Source organism: Salvelinus fontinalis, chromosome 6, assembly GCF_029448725.1.
Source record: "Salvelinus fontinalis isolate EN_2023a chromosome 6, ASM2944872v1, whole genome shotgun sequence".
Classification (NCBI taxonomy): Eukaryota; Metazoa; Chordata; class Actinopteri; order Salmoniformes; family Salmonidae; genus Salvelinus; species Salvelinus fontinalis.
Genome location: NC_074670.1, coordinates 19,047,050 through 19,064,247, shown reverse-complemented (window position 1 = coordinate 19,064,247; position 17,198 = coordinate 19,047,050). Strand labels below are relative to the sequence as shown.

Genomic DNA, 17,198 nt, shown 5'->3' with positions numbered 1-17,198 from the left:
GTTGCAATCCCACGAGCAGGGTGGAAAACCATGGTCAGACCATTCTGTTTCTATGCAGCCGTACATGACAGCAAAACAATCAAAAACAAGACACTTGATTAACATTATGGATTCAGATCATATGTTTTATGGAGCTCTTTGTGACAAAAACATTTCTTTTATTAAGAAAGGAAGCTATTGGGATTTATTAATCTATACAAAGTAGCAGTAAGGACATGTGTTCACATTGCTATTCAAGTTCATACTTTGACACATTTAAAATGTCACTACATTTGAGGGTTGTAACAGAGGACCCACCACCATGAGGATGAGGCCACTGAGAAAACCTCCAGAAAATAGGAACTTATCCCATTACATTTTTAGAAAGAGACAAGTTTATCAACCAGTCAAGAACAAAATCTGAATCTGCACATGGTGCTGTCTTCACACATCATAATCACATACATACCTATTTCTACTTCTTCATAATAAGATTGCTACAAGATGAATGTCACTTTTGAGGGAACTTTTCTGATGAGCAATAGTGCAGATGTTCATACAAGTTTATAAGACTTTAAGCACTTTGTGACTCTGTTAATGTACATTAACTCTTAACTCTGTTAATGTATAAAATGTATTTGTCATCTCAAACCTCAGGGAGGGTATTTGGTGGGAGGTTAAAGAAAAACACAAAAAATGCTTATCAGAATCCAGCTTTATTGGTTGTGATATATTCAATCTGATAAAAGTGAAGGTTGTGTGAACTGCACAACAGTACAAAGCTGTAGGAGCCTGCCGTAGATATAAATATTACACAGGATGTTCTCAATAAGAGAAGTGAGGACACAAGCCAGGTCTGCAGTAGGTGTTGTGTGAAGCATGGGAGCTGAGATGTGGACAGGATGTGGATTCTCTCCTGTAGAGGTCAGGGATTTTAGTCGACCTCCTCGATGGTTGGACCAGAGGAAGAGCCAGCTCCAGCACCTCCAGGGAAACCTCCAGGCATACCGCCTGGCATACCACCTGGCATACCTCCTGGCGGGCCTCCGGTACCCTGATACAGATTGGTAATGATGGGGTTACACACCTTCTCCAGCTCCTTCTGCTGGTGCTCATACTCATCCTTCTCTGCCGTCTAGATAAAGACAAGGAGAGAGACGAGAGAGTATGAAAGGGTAAGAGACAGGTGGTGATCACAATAGTCTATCTTATATGATTTACTTACTGTGTAGCCTACTTTTACCAAGGGAGGAAATGCATCAATGTGAAACCATTGCTAACCAACTGATGTTGCACTAAGAACACTCAATCTAGGTGGAACTCTAGACCAGCCACCTGTGGTTTACCTGGTTCCTGTCCAGCCAGGAGATCACTTCGTTGCACTTGTCCACGATGGTCTTCTTGTCCTCCGGGCTGATCTTTTCCGCAAGCTTCTCGTCGTCCACGGTGCTCTTCATGTTGAAGGCCAGGGACTCCAGTGAGTTCTTAGCTGTGACCTTCTCCTTCTGAGCCTCGTCCTCAGCCCTGTACTGGTCAGCCTCTTGCACCATGCGCTCAATGTCCTCCTTGGTCAGACGTCCTGGGGATGACAAGATACAGACATCATTATATATTTTCCCATATGTGACATATTCATTATCTCCTACTCGTTCCTGTTGTCTCTCTTTCTTTTTGGGACTTTGAGGAAAGGGTTGGAAAACAATAAGACATTTGATCATGTCGTGAGGTTCAAGGTTAAGGAGGCATACCTTTGTCATTGGTGATGGTGATCTTGTTCTCCTTGCCGGTGCTCTTGTCCACCGCAGACACATTGAGGATGCCGTTGGCGTCAATGTCAAAGGTCACCTCGATCTGGGGGACGCCCCTGGGGGCAGGGGGGATTCCGGTGAGCTCAAACTTGCCGAGGATATTGTTGTCCTTGGTCATGGCTCTCTCCCCCTCATACACCTGAGAAAGAAATTGTGGGAATGGATTAATACCAGATAGAATCACAGAGGGTATAGGTGTTCTGACTACTTTATACAAACGTTGGCCTTGTACAGCTGATAAAAGACTCACCTGGATGAGCACTCCGGGTTGGTTTTCTGAGTATGTTGTGAAGGTCTGGGTCTGCTTGGTGGGGATGGTGGTGTTCCTTTTGATGAGCACGGTCATGACACCTCCGGCTGTCTCAATACCCAGGGACAGGGGTGTGACGTCCAGCAGCAGCAGGTCCTGCACGTTCTCTGACTTGTCACCGGCTAAGATGGCAGCCTGCACAGCTGTGGAGGACAGAGAGGAGATGTTGGATGAAACATTGAATCACATACACTTGACACAGTGAGATATTCCTGCAACACACAGTGTGATACCTACCGGCACCATAAGCCACAGCCTCATCAGGGTTGATGCTCTTGTTGAGGTCTCGGCCATTGAATAAGTCCTGCAGAAGCTTCTGGATCTTGGGAATACGTGTGGAGCCTCCCACCAGGACGATGTCGTTTATCTGGGCCTTGTCCATCTTGGCATCTCTCATAGACTTCTCCACAGGTTCCAGGGTACCGCGGAACAGGTCAGCGTTGAGCTCCTCAAAGCGAGCCCTGGTAATGGAGGTGTAGAAGTCGGCACCCTCATAGAGGGAGTCAATCTCGATGCTGGCTTGGGTGCTGGAGGAGAGGGTGCGCTTGGCCCGCTCACAGGCAGTGCGCAGGCGCCGCACTGCCCGCTTGTTGCCGCTGATGTCCTTCTTGAATTTACGCTTAAACTCACCGATGAAGTGGCTGACCATGCGGTTGTCGAAGTCCTCGCCTCCCAGGTGGGTGTCGCCAGCAGTGGACTTGACCTCAAAGATGCCATCCTCGATGGTGAGGATGGACACGTCAAAGGTGCCGCCGCCCAGGTCGAAGATCAGGACGTTGCGCTCACCGCCGACCTGATAAGGGAGAGCAATTAAGTCAGTCGGACTTTCAAAGGACTAATCAAGCAGACCTAGTGTGAGCCGTACAACCCAGTGTTTTTTTGTTTGTTTTGGGGTTTCTGTACCTTCTTGTCCAGGCCATAGGCGATGGCTGCAGCGGTGGGCTCGTTGATGATGCGCAGGACGTTGAGTCCAGAGATCACTCCAGCATCTTTGGTTGCTTGGCGCTGGGAGTCGTTGAAGTAGGCAGGGACTGTGATGACAGCATTGTTCACTGGCTGAAGAGGGGAAAACACTATTAGTTAGAGCTAGTGTGTATCATCCCTAAATAGACTGTCAGTTTGAGTTATTAACATATAATGTATACCCATCCAATCTTTTCAAACCTACATGGGGTGTATGGAGTGGGTAGGAGCTAAGAGTAGATTTAGAATTGAGGTGTTTTTTCATTTGGTTAGTCAGACTCCCTACCTTGCCCAGGTAAGCTTCAGAGATCTCCTTCATCTTGGTGAGCACCATGGAGGACACCTCCTCAGGGAAAAAGGTCTTCCTCTCTCCCTTGTACTCTACCTCCATCTTGGGTTTGCCACCATCGCTCACCACTGTGAAGGGCCAGTGCTTCATGTCCGACTGTACCACAGCATCATCAAACTTACGACCAATTAGACGCTTGGCATCTTTGGACACAGGGATGGCAGAGTAGGGTTGATTTTCAAGAGTAGGATGAATTTGTCTGTGGACACTGGTCTAAGGTCAGTTTTGCATTTCCCCCTAATGGAGTGGGGCGAGGCTGATGGATTTAAATCTAGTACTTTTAGGCCCTCAAGTGGGGACTACTGATAACAACAGGCAAGAGGCTACAGCGCTGAGCTTCAAATAAACCTTGATTCTGTTCCCTTTGTCCACTAGAGACTTCATCCAACTACCCACTGTGTGCCAAGGTGAGGTGATGTGCTTACCGAACACAGTGTTGGTGGGGTTCATGGCCACCTGGTTCTTGGCGGCGTCACCGATCAGCCTCTCCGTGTCGGTGAAGGCCACATAGCTGGGTGTGGTTCTGTTGCCCTGGTCGTTGGCGATGATCTCCACCTTGCCATGCTGAAAGATGCCCACACAGGAGTATGTGGTCCCCAGGTCAATGCCTACTGCTGGTCCTTTAGACATCCTGCAACAACAAGACCAGAATTAGAGTTCATTAGTGAGAGGAGAATTACTTGAATTATTTGAGGATTACGTAGGCCTACAGTATCATACAAGAATGTTGAAAGATACTTTTCATGAAGACGATATTGTTATAAAACCTTCTCTTTTGATTATTATCAGTTATTAGTAGTTAGCAACAGGTAGTTGGATGACAACAGTCAAATGTTTCAACTTGTGTTGAAGGCCTTTGGGGTTAAAGGTCATCATGTTCATGTATGTGCATGCGCGCACACGTGCACGTCTTTGACAGTGTGTGTGTTCCTTCCCTGTCATTGACAGAGAGCAGATGCAGTCCCACGTGAGCCCCCAAATTGGAAGTGATCCCCGGGGCTCAGCTGTTCTAGAAAGTGCTGTCATGGCAACATGCCAACCAGTGGAGTGGTACCAACACCGCAACTCCTTAAAGCAGCAGTACCACCAGTAGCATTCCACCAGAGGCAACAGGTCACCCTCCCTCACCCTCCCCTCCCTCATCCTGTTCTCCCCTCTCCACAGATCATTCTGGCAATACAACACCCAACTGTTACCAGCCAGGCTAAGTCAATGTGATGTATTAACACAGTGGCTTTTTTCCAACAGCTGAATCCCACAAACTACCAACACATTCTATTAATATGGCTCACAGATCTGTTGTTGGAACACGGGTTGGATTAAATTAAGTGATTATTAATGAGCTGTTAAGTAAAACTGGACTTTGCCAATATCATATGTACTGGGCAGTTACCTTGTTGAAATACTTACTACTGTACTTCACTATTGTGTAATATGAAAGTTATTTTGGGCCTGGGCTGTAATGACAGTAAAAGCCTTAGAAACCTCACTACTGGAGAAGGAACTATGATATATTTTAAAGATGTTACCTCACAATTAACTAATACATTAACTCAGTGGGGAAACAAGGGGGGATTGTTGAAATGGTGAACATGCTAGACAGGGCCAGATCATGTGGTGAGGCCCAAATATTTGATCGTAATATTTTTGATTTTATGTTTGGCATGTAAATACGGTACCTATTATGTTATACAGCCACTCACTGTATTCTTGTGAAAGGATAAAAGTAGCATTTCTCATATTCGGGATGGATTAAATAGACAAAGCCACCTCACACAAACTACTGGTAAGTTCCTTATCACTTATGATCTAATTCTGTTACTACTGGTATATTCATTTAATTTGAACAAACTCTTGTTAGCATCCTTTTTATCTATTTTTTAAAAACGTATCTAATAACTATCGGTGCTAAGTATACCATACATACCACTGTACCCATATTTAGATCAGCTGCGTATATTTCATATGTGCATGATTAGTGTTCAAACTGACAGAGAAGCATCAAGCATGGATCAAGCACATGGACAGAGCTGACACCATTGGGTGTGGTGTGTGACACTGACAGTGTTTGTGACATACAGTGAGACCAGGCATGACACAAAGGGATTACAGGCACAACTTCCACTGGTCAAGCATGTCAGTGGACACTGGAGAACATGTGTGCCCAGAAACAGAAAGTCATGCAAGACAAATCATTCAAACAGGCTTTACAAGAACTTTTGGCTTCATGCTACTTAAACACTGCTTAAACAATGAGATAAGCTTTATGCTACTTCTTAATGCTCCTCCGACAGCCAATAGTTGACATAAAGCTTGCTAGTGTCATTATGAAAGTCGGGTCATGTCCCTTGAGTTGGACAGGAGCTGGCAAGTCAAGCTGAAAAAGCAGAGCTGAATGCAACGCTTCTTAGAAAAGGAGTTACCTTGCTCAGTCAGTTGTGCAACGCTTCAAAGATTACCACACAAACCACAGAACACCAGCTGCTTAATTCCACTGAAGCACTCCTCTCCCTTTCCTGGACAGAAAGACTAAGAGGACGAGTGTCGCGTCTCTCCAGAGTATATAGCCACAGACAGACAGCACACGGCTCACTGAGATTCCATCAGGGAATCAGGTGACTCAGCCAGAGAAAGTTCTAGGCCCACGTAACTGCCTGCATGTGCCCATTCCATTCAGTGCTAGCCAACTCTAACTGTATCTGGTATAGGAGCTGAATTGCCGTTAGCCCTTTTCAGTGAATAGAAATTAGAAAAGACGATTGTATTTTCTCTCTACACTATCTTAATTCCTGTTTTATTTAAAAAAAAATGTGAAACAAGTTTGTCCTGTTCAGAGTAAGGAGGTTTTCTCAGGGCATGTTTAATTTGATTCACATGGTCTGGGGGCTGTTCAGTGAGATAAGCACTGTGAGAAGACTACAGATATCTTCTACCAGCAGCCGGCCTGTGGATTCACATTCATTAGATAAGCAGGACAGCAAGCAGCAAAGCACATTCTAGTTTGTACAGTAAATTACATGCTGTAATGAATTGACAGTATTTTGGACTAAATGAAGCATTTGTTTTTTATATAGTTGTCTGAACCTTTCACAGCATACTCCATGAAAATACTACACTAACCATGAAAGCATTCACCAAGGGCTTACGTCAAGTAGGTCACACAAAGGCTATTAAACCTAAAAAGGTTAAATGAAGAACATAAACACGCCTTTAATGTCCCACAGTTTATTACATTTAACCCTTATATAATAACAGTCCGTACATACAATAACAAGAATGTCCCTCCAACATGCAGAAACCTATTCTTCACTCTCCAACTTGCAGGTCGAGGAACTGAAATGTCAAGCAGCTATACATCTGGAAATAATCATCCTCCTCACTGGTGGCCTTCGTTTGTAAAACATTTTTTAATGAATTGCTCCAAACCCAATTATACTCGGAATTACATGTTCACTCCTATCTGCCTAAAAGCACTGGACACTTGAAAATGACATCTCCTTTAATGGCAAATAGCTGGATCAGAATAAAACATTTAAATCACCAACAAACTAACCCACACACATAATATCAAACTTTCACGAAGCAAGATTGTGACAGACATGCATATTTATTTTAGTATTCCAGACAGTATTAGCACACTGTCTGGAAGGGTTCTGGGGGCCTACAAGACCCCCCCCAAACCCACCACCACCACCTGATGCAGTTCCAAGACTTGTTTTCTTCCAGTAGTATCACATATTATATAGTTGAATCTCAGATCAAGGGTGAGAACCCCTTCTGGCCACATCATATTCCTAATTAGTATATCATTTTGTAAACAGGGCTTTCTTCTAAACTCAGCAAGAAAAACATAGAAATCAAGAAGGCCAAACTCCAGGTGAACGTATGTAACTAATTCAGCGTTGCACACTTTTCTACCCGTTCATTGACACCTTTCTAAATAATAAATAGATCAAAATTAACATAATCAGAAACAACAACAAAGAGAGAGTCCAAATTGACAGAATTGTTGGTAAGTAAGCAGCATCACTCACTCAAGGTAGATCCCCCAGAAATATGAATGTGTCAACGTTAGTGGACAAGAGATGTAAATAGCGCACACTCATCTTAGGAAATGGGTCCCTTGTTTTGAGTCCACCACACAGTTACTACAGGTTGTAGGTGAATGTTCAAGAGGTTAAGTTAAGGACTGATCTGGGTTCAGGAGAAGAAGCTGCGGAGCTGGAACAAGAAGTGTCCCTCCTTGTTTTTACTTGTTCTGCAGCGGCCGTTCATATAGTCCCAAGCAGAGCGCTTACAGTAGTTGTAGAAATGCTCCTCTGCTTTCTTCAGGGTGAGGTTCAGGTCCAGAGTGCCCTGCAAACTGCACGGAGAGAAAGACTGATGAGTCTGGTTGTATTGCTTTGTAATGAAAAGGCAAATATTTCAGATGATGGACGGATGCAGATACTCACACACACACACACACACACACCTGTTGGTGAACTGGATGAGCTGCACATCGTTCCTACACCTCAGCAGGGCATCTCTGTTGTCCAATAATATGGTGGCACAGATGAAGAGTTCAAAGGTGAATTCTGTGTTGACGGCCTGTGCCTCAGACACTGGTTTATCCTCTGGAACCATCCCAGAGCATTCGTTGCAACACAAACAAATCACAAGAAGGACAACATACCATTGTTATAAGCAAATACAGAAGGACCAAAACGGCTTCTGTAAATTCATATTACCAATTGTATGGACATATACACTACATGACCAAAAGTATGTGGACACCTGCTCGTCGAACATCTCATTCCAAAATCAGCACTCGGTGGTCCTGTTCTGTGAGCTTGTGTGGTCTACCACTTCGCGGCTGAGCCGTTGTTGCTCCTAGACATTTCCACTTTACAATATATTGTGTATTTGGAACCATGCTGTGCAGTGTTTCTTATGTACTGTCACATGTCACTGACTCACTAGCCTGTGACTTGGAAGGATAGCCACAGGAGACTACCGTCTCACCTATACTCTGCCTGCGGGCGATCCTCTCCTGGTAGCGGGCGCGGTCCACCTGCTGGGAGATGAGCTCCAGGTGGTCACAGCTCAGGATCTCAAAGAGACGCAGGGCGTCACAGTGCTCAAATTCCCTTTGGAAACCCAGCAGCAGCCATCTGGGAGAGGGGACACACATACATGTAAGTATACACATTTCATGCAAATACACCCCTTCAAATTAGTGGATTCTGCCATTTCAGCCACACCGGTTGCTGACAGGTGTATAAAATCGAGCACAGTCATGTAATCTACATAGACAAATATTGGCAGTAGAATGGCCAGTACTTAAGAGCTCATTGGACTTTCAACGTGGCACCATCATAGGATGCCACCTTTCCAACAAGTCAGTTCATCAAATTTCTGCCCTGCTAGAGCTTCCCCGGTCAACTGTAAATGCTGTTATTGCGAAGTGGAAACGTCTAGCAGCAACAACGGCTCAGCCGCGAAGTGGTAGGCCACACAAGCTCACAGAACGGGACCGCCGAGTGCTGAAGCGCGTAAAAATTGTCTGCGCTTGGTTGCAGCTCTCACTACTAAGTTCCAAACTGCCTCAAAGTAATGACACCACAGCACTTTTATTTGGAAGCTTCATGAAATGGGTTTCCATGGCCGAGCACCGGCTGCAGTGGTGTAAAGCTCGCCGCCATTGGACAGTGGAAACGCGTTCTCTGGAGTGATGAATCACGCTTCACCATCTGGCAGTATGACGAAAGAATCTGGGTTTGGCGGATGCCAGGAGAACGCCATCTGCCCCAATGCACAGCGCCAACTGTAAAGTTTGGTGGAGGAGACATAATGGTCTAGGCCCCTTAGTTCCAATGAAGGGAAATCTTAACACTCCAGCATACAATGACATCCTAGATGATTTTGTGCTTCCAACTTTGTGGCAACAGTTTGGAGAAGGCCCTTTCGTGTTTCAGCATGACAATGCCCCCGTGCACAAGCGAGGTCCATTCAGAAATGGTTTGTCGAGATCGGTGTGGAAGAACTTGACTGGCCTGCACAGAGCCCTGACCTCAACCCTAGTGAACACCTTTGGGATGAATTGGAATGCCAACTGCGAGCCAGGCCTAATCGCCCAACATCAGTGCTCGACCTCACTAATGTTCATGTGGCTGAATGGAAGCAAGGCCCCGCAGCAATGTTCCAACATCTAGTGGAAAGCCTTCCCAGAAAAGGTGAGGCAGTTAAAGCAGCAAAGGGGGGGACCAACTCCATATTAATGCTCATGATTTTAGAATAAGAGGTTCGACTAGCAGGTGTCCACATACACTACATCAGGGGTGTCAAACTCATTCCACGGAGGGCCTAGTGTCTGCAGGTTTTTGGTTTTTCCTTTCAATAAAGCCCTAGACAACCAGGTGTGGGGAGTTCCTAACTAATTAGTGATGTTAATTCATCAATCAAGTACAAGGGAGGAGCGAAAACCCGCAGACACTCGGCCCCCCGTGGAATGAGTTTGACACCTGTGCACTACATGGTATGTGGAAAAAGTATGTACTGCAAACATACAGATGCAGTATATGCGTGTGTGTTGTGTACCTGTGACAGAAGGTGAAACTCTCCATGCTATCTGTGATCAGGTGGGTGTGGAGCTGAGGATCCAACTCCTTCAGCAGTGCTGCCTCCAGCTCTGAGTGACAACAATCAAAACGTTAATAACATTACCTTATTATCAAGTCTACCATATTATTACACATGTACAGAGAAGACAGACAAATAAATTAAAAAACATAATTAAAACTAACAAACCTATCTTCCTGTGCAGGCCGTCAGCGCGGAAGTCCTTGGAGAACTTCTCCATGTAGCAGGAGAAGCTCCAGTATGTGTCCACCTCAGAGTCCAGCACCTCCAGGAATCGGCTACAAAGGTCATTCATCCCCTGAGCATAGCTCACCTCTGACCCTCAGCACATCAGCATGAAGAAAGTAAGTAAATACAGTTACTTTAGCTTACTACTAAGACTAAGGGGATAATCTAAACATGAAATATGCGTGTACATTTCTCGTAAATTATGCATTTACTTCCATGGCAGACAGCCGCGAAAACCTACACACACATTTGTCAAGTTGGGATTGTGTAACACGTTACTCCGCCAACATATATTTCTCCATAGAGGGCTCTCTAACTAAACTTCCTTTCAGTGGTTGGGTGACAACCGGCTCATGACCAGTATACAGTATTTGCAGCACTAAAAACTGAGATGGGCAGGGTCAAAGATAAACAGAGAGAGTGAGAAAAGAAAGAAAAAGAGAAGAGAAAGAGACAATAGGAGAGAGAAAGAGAGATTACCTGGGTGAAAAGCAGCATATGTGATGAGAATATCCCTCAACACCAGCAGATTGCCCAAGCCTTCACCCCTGTAAAAGCAAACAAACCAAAAACACTAGGGTTGCAAAGGGAGAAAATGTTACTGGTAACTTTACCAGTACACTACTAGAATATTGGACACTTTCTATGATTTCAGGTAATTCTCATAACATGTAATAAAATGTCTTAAATGTGACAAAGCTGTTAAACATAATCCTTAATAAAACCCATAAATTTATGAATAGTGTTAGTATTTAATATGAGGGTTTCAGCATGGAATGTCCTTTCTATCTTTTTTATATGCTTGTATTTATTTTACTACGGGTATGTCAGTATGTCTTTGTTGTAAATGTTTTGGGGCCGAACTGGTGGCAGTTGTGAAAAAAGTAAATAGTTGGAAGAGTTGCAGACAATGTCATTCTATTTAATATGCTTTTTTTCATTATGTAGGCCATTTTCTCCTGAACCATATGGTCTATCCACTAGAACAGGGTTTCCATAACTTTTTTTTTTGCAACCCAACCATGTAAAAACAGTGATGTAATCAAAGGCCAATGTTTACTTTTTTAATTGGGGCTATGGCAATCTATTACAAATCAGTTTGACAGTACTTCAATCAAAAGGAAGTATGGTTTGAGGTGACAAATGCATCAGAAAGGTATTGGGAAATTCAGAAGATCATCAGGCAATAATTTAGCATGATATTCCGTGTAGAAAAGATCATTGATGATATTCTTTTTCCCCCCAGTCTGATTTAGAGCCTGGTCTTGTCCACTCTGTTCTAATGAGTCCTGCGCAGTTTGAGGGAAACAGAAGACACATACGTATTCCTTATCTTTCAGTGAAGGCGTCATAATATTTTGTAGCTTAACCCGTAAAAAATGTTGAGACATTTGTAGGAAGAAAACAAACTGCTCTGTTTATTACAACCGTATCACTGGAGGTTACTGACAGAATCCCGGTTCTATGAACCAAGCGCAATTATTCATATTTTTTTCTTTGTCTCTACCCCTAGTTTGGGAAACGCTGCACTATAAACTAATGGACACACAGATGTAAAGATTAAGAAAATATCACTATTTTATATGATTTTTTTTTTTTAAAGTTACCATAGATAAATTAACTGTTAATTACCAAAATGACTTTGACAAAATCTGATAACTTTGGTAAATTACCAGTAGTTTTGCAACCCTCGTTAAAACAAATCAGATCAAATACACTGATACCTCACACAAAAAGACTGATCCTTAAAATGAGTAGCTACATGTAGCCTACTGGCTTTATATGGGTTGTAATGTCAAGCTAAAAACCTTTAACGTTGTAACGACACAGCTTTCTTATCCTAAAACCAACAGGTAGTCAGTGTGTCACTGCTTATACATGTCGACAGAGAACAAACACTTAAGGCCCTACTCCAATATGCCCTGTTGATTTAAGTGTTGAACTGTTTGTAGCTGACAGCCTGCCAGAGGAGTTGAAACATAAATCCTGTTAAGCTTCCTGTTTCTGTTAAGTGTTGAGCAATGTTCCCTGTAAAGGCATCAGCATGCTTTAGTTTGCCTGGCGCCTAGCCGAGCTCGGCTAACCGAAACTAATGTGATCGCTTACTCCAATAAAAAAACGTCGCTTGAAAAACGAGGGGGAAACAAGTGGCAAGAGTACTGTTTGTCCATTTTGAGACGCCGTAGCCAGATTACACTTCCTCAAAAAGTCAGGATTAATTTAAGGTAACTCAAGAAATCTGTCATTAATTTTGAGGATTTCCAGAGGAGATCTTAATCGTGCAATTTTGTATCTGACTAGAATGTTTGGTGCAGTATTTCTCAAGTGAAAAAATGTGCATGAGGACGAGTCATCTCTCGTTGAATGACAACAAGCACTTCATTGAAGAATCCCTACTGGTGACCAATCTCCGACGAGGGGGCGTAGACTCTGGCTACCGACTTACTATTTGATCACCACAAAGTATTGAGTATTCATCTGTGAGAATTTCATTGGCGCTCTGTCTCAATGTACAGAGACTGAAGTTGATAATGAACTAAAGCCACTCACGAGTAGTAGGGTAGGTCTCTGTCTGTCCGAGGCACGTCCTTGTCGATGATTCGGATGGCCTCTTGGAGCTCCTCCAGATCAAAGGTCACCCGCTCAAACAACACCTGGGTTCAGGGGTCAGAGAAACAAAGATATTAGTGGTCAGATGGACTATGTCATCATCTCAGATTTCAGTCTAGCATACTGTAGACTGTAAAGGTCTGTAACAAGAAATGTCAACCTCGGAGAGTGTGACCAGCTGTTAAGAGATTATAAAATATAATATTCAGTAATAAAATGACAGAGTGGATTATATTGACATGTACATGACTAAAACACAGTTTGTAGCCTAACACCCATATCCTGGTGCAATATAAACTGACAACATTTCAAACAGCCCCAAGCTAAATTACCTTAGTACATTTTCAACGCATAGCACTTCTGTTGAACATATTAACTATGAATAGGTGAATGGTCAATAGGGAAGGTGTATGGTAATTTTGATCTCTTACAAACAAAAATGCAAAGAGGGAGAAGCAGTTAAACCATGTACTTTTCAGGGGGTTTGTGTGTACTTTCTGAGGCTGGTGGTTTACCTGGGCCTGTAGCTCCAGGAAGGACAGCCTCTCCTTGACCTCGTCACACTGGTTCTGAGCCTGCAGCTGGACCCTGTCCTGCCTCACATCGAAGTACCGCACCGCTGCCACCAACTCAGCTAGAAACACACACAGGGAAGGAGGAAGAGAATTGTAGACAGGTGAGCGAGAGTGAAGGAAGCAACTTTACAGGAGGAAACCAGGGAGAATTTACAAAATTGGTTGAGCTCATAGATTCCAGCATAAAGTTGATGAGTCTCGAATAAGGTGCTGAACAACAATAGATAGCAAGAGAGAGAAAGAAAGAGTATAAGTTGATCTACATCCAGGCCCTACCATCGGTGCCATTTATACGCAGTCGGACAGCGGCAGGAAAAAGCTGCTGCCACTTCCTCTTCATGGAGTGGTAGCGGACGTTGAGCTGCTCCTGCAGTAGGGGGCGCTCCAGAGAGGTGGAGCTGCAGGGGTACATCCCGAACAGGAAACGCCACACCTGGCCACGCCCCGAAGGGGACACACCACCTAGACACATACAGCACAGGTTGAGTCCAGATACTTTACAATGGCTTCTTTCCTCCTGTGTACTCCATTTCCTCACTCCTCAACCTCACTGATGGGAAACAACTGGATAGGTGAGAGATGCAAAGACATGTCCACTTGGTGTTCTGGACTGGTAGGTCTCTAGCTTTTCAACAGAATCGACTCAGGTTATAATGTTGAGACTTCTGCATAATTTTACAGGAGTGTGAAGACTAGACTAGAACTAAAATATAAACGATAAGCTATTGGATCAATTGGCCTCTGACTAGATTTTTTTAAACATTTTTTATTTAGCTAGGCAAGTCAGTTAAGAAAGAATTCTTATTTACAATGGCGGCCTACCCTGGCCAAACCCTAACGACGCTGGGCCAATTGTGCGCCGCCTTATGTGACTCCCAAACACGTCCGGTTGTGATAAAGCCTGTAATCGAACCAGGGTCTGTAGTGATGCCTCTAGCACTGAGATGTAGTGCCTTAGACCGCTACGCAACTCGGGAGATAAAGCGCCTAATTTATTCCTTCTAGCTAATTTATCCCTAAACAAACTAGGCTTCTCAAGGAATGAGTGGCTTATAATGGTTAGTGTGCAAAACAAGTCTTGATCCTCAGCGTGGAGACCTTTAGCCCCCTTCTTAGAGCTCTGACAGGGATTATTATATAATGTTTTTACACCATAGTCATTTCAGCTAATGATATCGCGCCAGAGGAGAGAAGGAATGTGCATCAATGAAAGAGAGGGGGGGGTTCCGTGTTCCTAATTAAGTTTTTTGATAAACACTGTCACAGTAGTAACGCCTCTGTAGCAGTATACCATGTACCTAGCTCAGAGCTCTACCTTGCGTGCAATGGACTCTCTCTGAGCTTTTCAGCATGACGAAGCCCTAGGGGTTCCCAGGAACTAAAGTCAGAGGGGGGGTTCAGTGTTTACAGTCAACACTAAGCACCCTGAGTCCTACATCTTAGTCATATACTGTAGCTGTTTCCCCTAACCACTGATACATGGTCAGATATTTTGTCATCCCTAAATGGTTAAGATTATGATTGGTAGTTGGATAATCTGATCCTAGATCTGATGTTAGGGTCCATTTCACCTTGAGCTTGAAAACATGTGAGTGAAGGCCCTGAGTGTACCGGTGACTGCAACTTACTTATGGAGCATTGATGCAGATAGAAGCTAGAAAGTATACAGTCCCCAGCTATTCACCCATTCATACACTCCCCTCTTGTTTTCCCTCAAGAGCAGATGTGTGTGGACTGTTGATGTCATACCCACAAACCATGACTGATGGATTTCATGTGAATCATGATTTTTAAATAATCTGTCAGATCACACCAAAGGTCTTGACTGGTAACTGTAAAACCAAACCATTGTCTGTTTCTAAAAGTCTTTGCTTGAGGGGTCTCAGCGAGGTTTGATTACATGGCTTTCTAGAGAATGGTTGAACTGTAGTGCAGTCAGCTAGCTCCTCAGGCAAACATCACTTGACTTCCTCTTGACTTGTAGATATTGATAGAGCAATAGCAAATCTGGGAAACCCAGCACTGGGAAACAATTTAACTTTACTTAATTTAAACTGTGATAGGCTCCAGCTTACTGGCCCATAATGTTTGAATATTAAATACTTTTCAATCAATTAATATGTTGAATTATGAATTGGCAGTGATTCATGCCCATCAATTTCTCTTTGGGATATCGTATCCCATCCTTACCATTCTTGAAAATGTGCATCCGCAGCCTGGACTCGTCCACTCTCCCCTCTGCGTCCATAACGCCAGGTAACTCGAGAGGTGTCGTGGGTAGAGCAGGTGCGTTTACCAATGATACTTTCTGTTGGTTCCCAAACTCCGCCGTGACATTATTGACAGGTGAACTTATTTTCGCTGTCCCATGCTTTCCCTTTGTTTTAAGGGGAGTCCCATGTACTCCGAGTTCTTTGGCAGTACTTTCACGACCGGGAATATCAAGTGCAGGTGAGTGCTGTAGCCCGTTCTCCTGTAGAGTGTCCATGATGTATATTCTCACTAATGACACGAAGTGTAAAACACAAACATCCCTCGTGAAAACGCATTGAGTGCCCGCTACATTTGTTTGTTGTAAAAAATAAAGTTACGTTTTACCTTCCTTTCAATTTAATGTTTATGCAGCGCTCCGACTTTAAATGGAATATCCTTCAATACACAGGAGTTAGGACATTTCCCAGTTCAGGCAGGAATCCATGTTGTGTGAGACTTTTATGCTCTGCCCACTTTAAACCTCACGACCAAAGTTCTTCCTGTGAGTGAATCATATGACTGAACCTTGTTTTGTGTGTGTGGCCTACATTCGGGTTTTTATGTCGGGTTGAAAGCCGCCATTCTTCGGCTACAGGAGCATTTTAACACCACCTAGGGGTTTTTACAAGACAACTATTTCTACTGTGTAAAGCTAGGCTACACATGGTCAGTCTGGCATAAGCGTTTGAAAGTGAAACGCCTTCATTCATATTCGTGGCTTCTTGTGATGGACAATTCTAAACTGCTCTTTTATCATGCTACACACTCAAACCTAAATCTAAATTAAATCTAAATTTCCTCCCACACTATGAATGGAAGTGGTCTGTGAAATGCAGATTCAGTGCAATACTAAAACTAATGACCAAGATAATGACCATACAATATGATGGGCCTTTTTCCATTAATGAATTGAAAAACTACTTAACAGTTTTTTAATTTAACCTTTATTAAATCCTCCAAATAAAATCTTTAAGAACTGATTCTGAGGCCTCCAAGCACTAGGATGACCAACAGCTTCACTGCCAGAAAAGCATAAAAAGAAAAGTTGCATCTCTGAAGTATTCTCTTCTGCACCTTAAAAAAAAATTTTTTTTTGAAAACATTAACTTCAAAGGGAAGGACAACATCATCTGTATGATAACTTGATACATTTTTGAGTAATACAATAGTAAGGGAATAAATGTGATCTTTTTTGGCCTAATATGTGAAAAATTTTGTTGTGTTACTTGGGATAATTGAGGTAAATATTAACCCATAAGGTGTAGGCCTAGCCTCGATGAGGAGGAGTCTTGTCCCATTGCCATGGTACTGCTTGTAGCTCCCATTGACGCAGCCCTGCAGAGTGCAGAAGTAATAGCCTATGTCATTCAGCTCTAACCAGGTCATCAAGATGCTTGTGTCTGTTGTGTTCAGGTCGTAGTTTTTCTGAAACCTCCCCTTGAATCGGGGCAAGTCACTCATCTCCCTCCACACCTTCCTCTGGCCATGTGTGGCCGTGTTGA

At 43.5% G+C, this 17,198-nt stretch overlaps 1 protein-coding gene and 1 pseudogene across 3 annotated transcripts; both read right to left on the bottom strand.

The window, feature by feature from the left end:
* Positions 1 to 676: 676 nt before the first annotated feature.
* LOC129857267 (heat shock cognate 71 kDa protein-like) lies at positions 677 to 6,027 on the bottom strand (annotated as a pseudogene).
* A 591-nt stretch (positions 6,028 to 6,618) lies between these two features.
* Positions 6,619 to 16,242, bottom strand: LOC129857276 (TBC1 domain family member 15-like). Of its 3 annotated transcripts, none has more exons than XM_055925347.1 (10): positions 15,634 to 16,240; positions 13,720 to 13,905; positions 13,384 to 13,502; positions 12,809 to 12,912; positions 10,739 to 10,806; positions 10,199 to 10,345; positions 9,989 to 10,079; positions 8,414 to 8,562; positions 7,884 to 8,025; positions 6,619 to 7,772 (listed from the first exon to the last, which is right to left on the bottom strand). In XM_055925347.1, exons 1-10 carry the CDS (start codon positions 15,929 to 15,931, stop codon positions 7,610 to 7,612), a joined length of 1,467 nt encoding a protein of 488 aa, XP_055781322.1. In that variant the 5' UTR covers positions 15,932 to 16,240; the 3' UTR covers positions 6,619 to 7,609. The 3 variants fall into 3 exon arrangements, with proteins under 3 accessions (XP_055781322.1, XP_055781323.1, XP_055781324.1); XM_055925348.1 differs by having other exon boundaries at positions 7,648 to 7,772; positions 7,870 to 8,025; positions 15,634 to 16,242; XM_055925349.1 differs by having other exon boundaries at positions 7,648 to 7,772; positions 7,876 to 8,025; positions 15,634 to 16,241.
* Between the last annotated feature and the right edge of the window lie 956 nt (positions 16,243 to 17,198).

Bases quoted from the DNA above. Each gene is read 5' to 3' on its own strand.
- LOC129857276 (XM_055925347.1), bottom strand. From the start codon at position 15,931: ATGGACACTCTACAGGAGAACGGGCTACAGCACTCACCTGCACTTGAT. The intron at 10,080-10,198 runs GTTTGTTAGTTT...GTTGTCACTCAG, and splicing joins CGGCCTGCACAGGAAGATAG to AGCTGGAGGCAGCACTGCTG. The intron at 8,026-8,413 runs GTGAGACGGTAG...GGATGGTTCCAG, and splicing joins CGCCCGCAGGCAGAGTATAG to AGGATAAACCAGTGTCTGAG.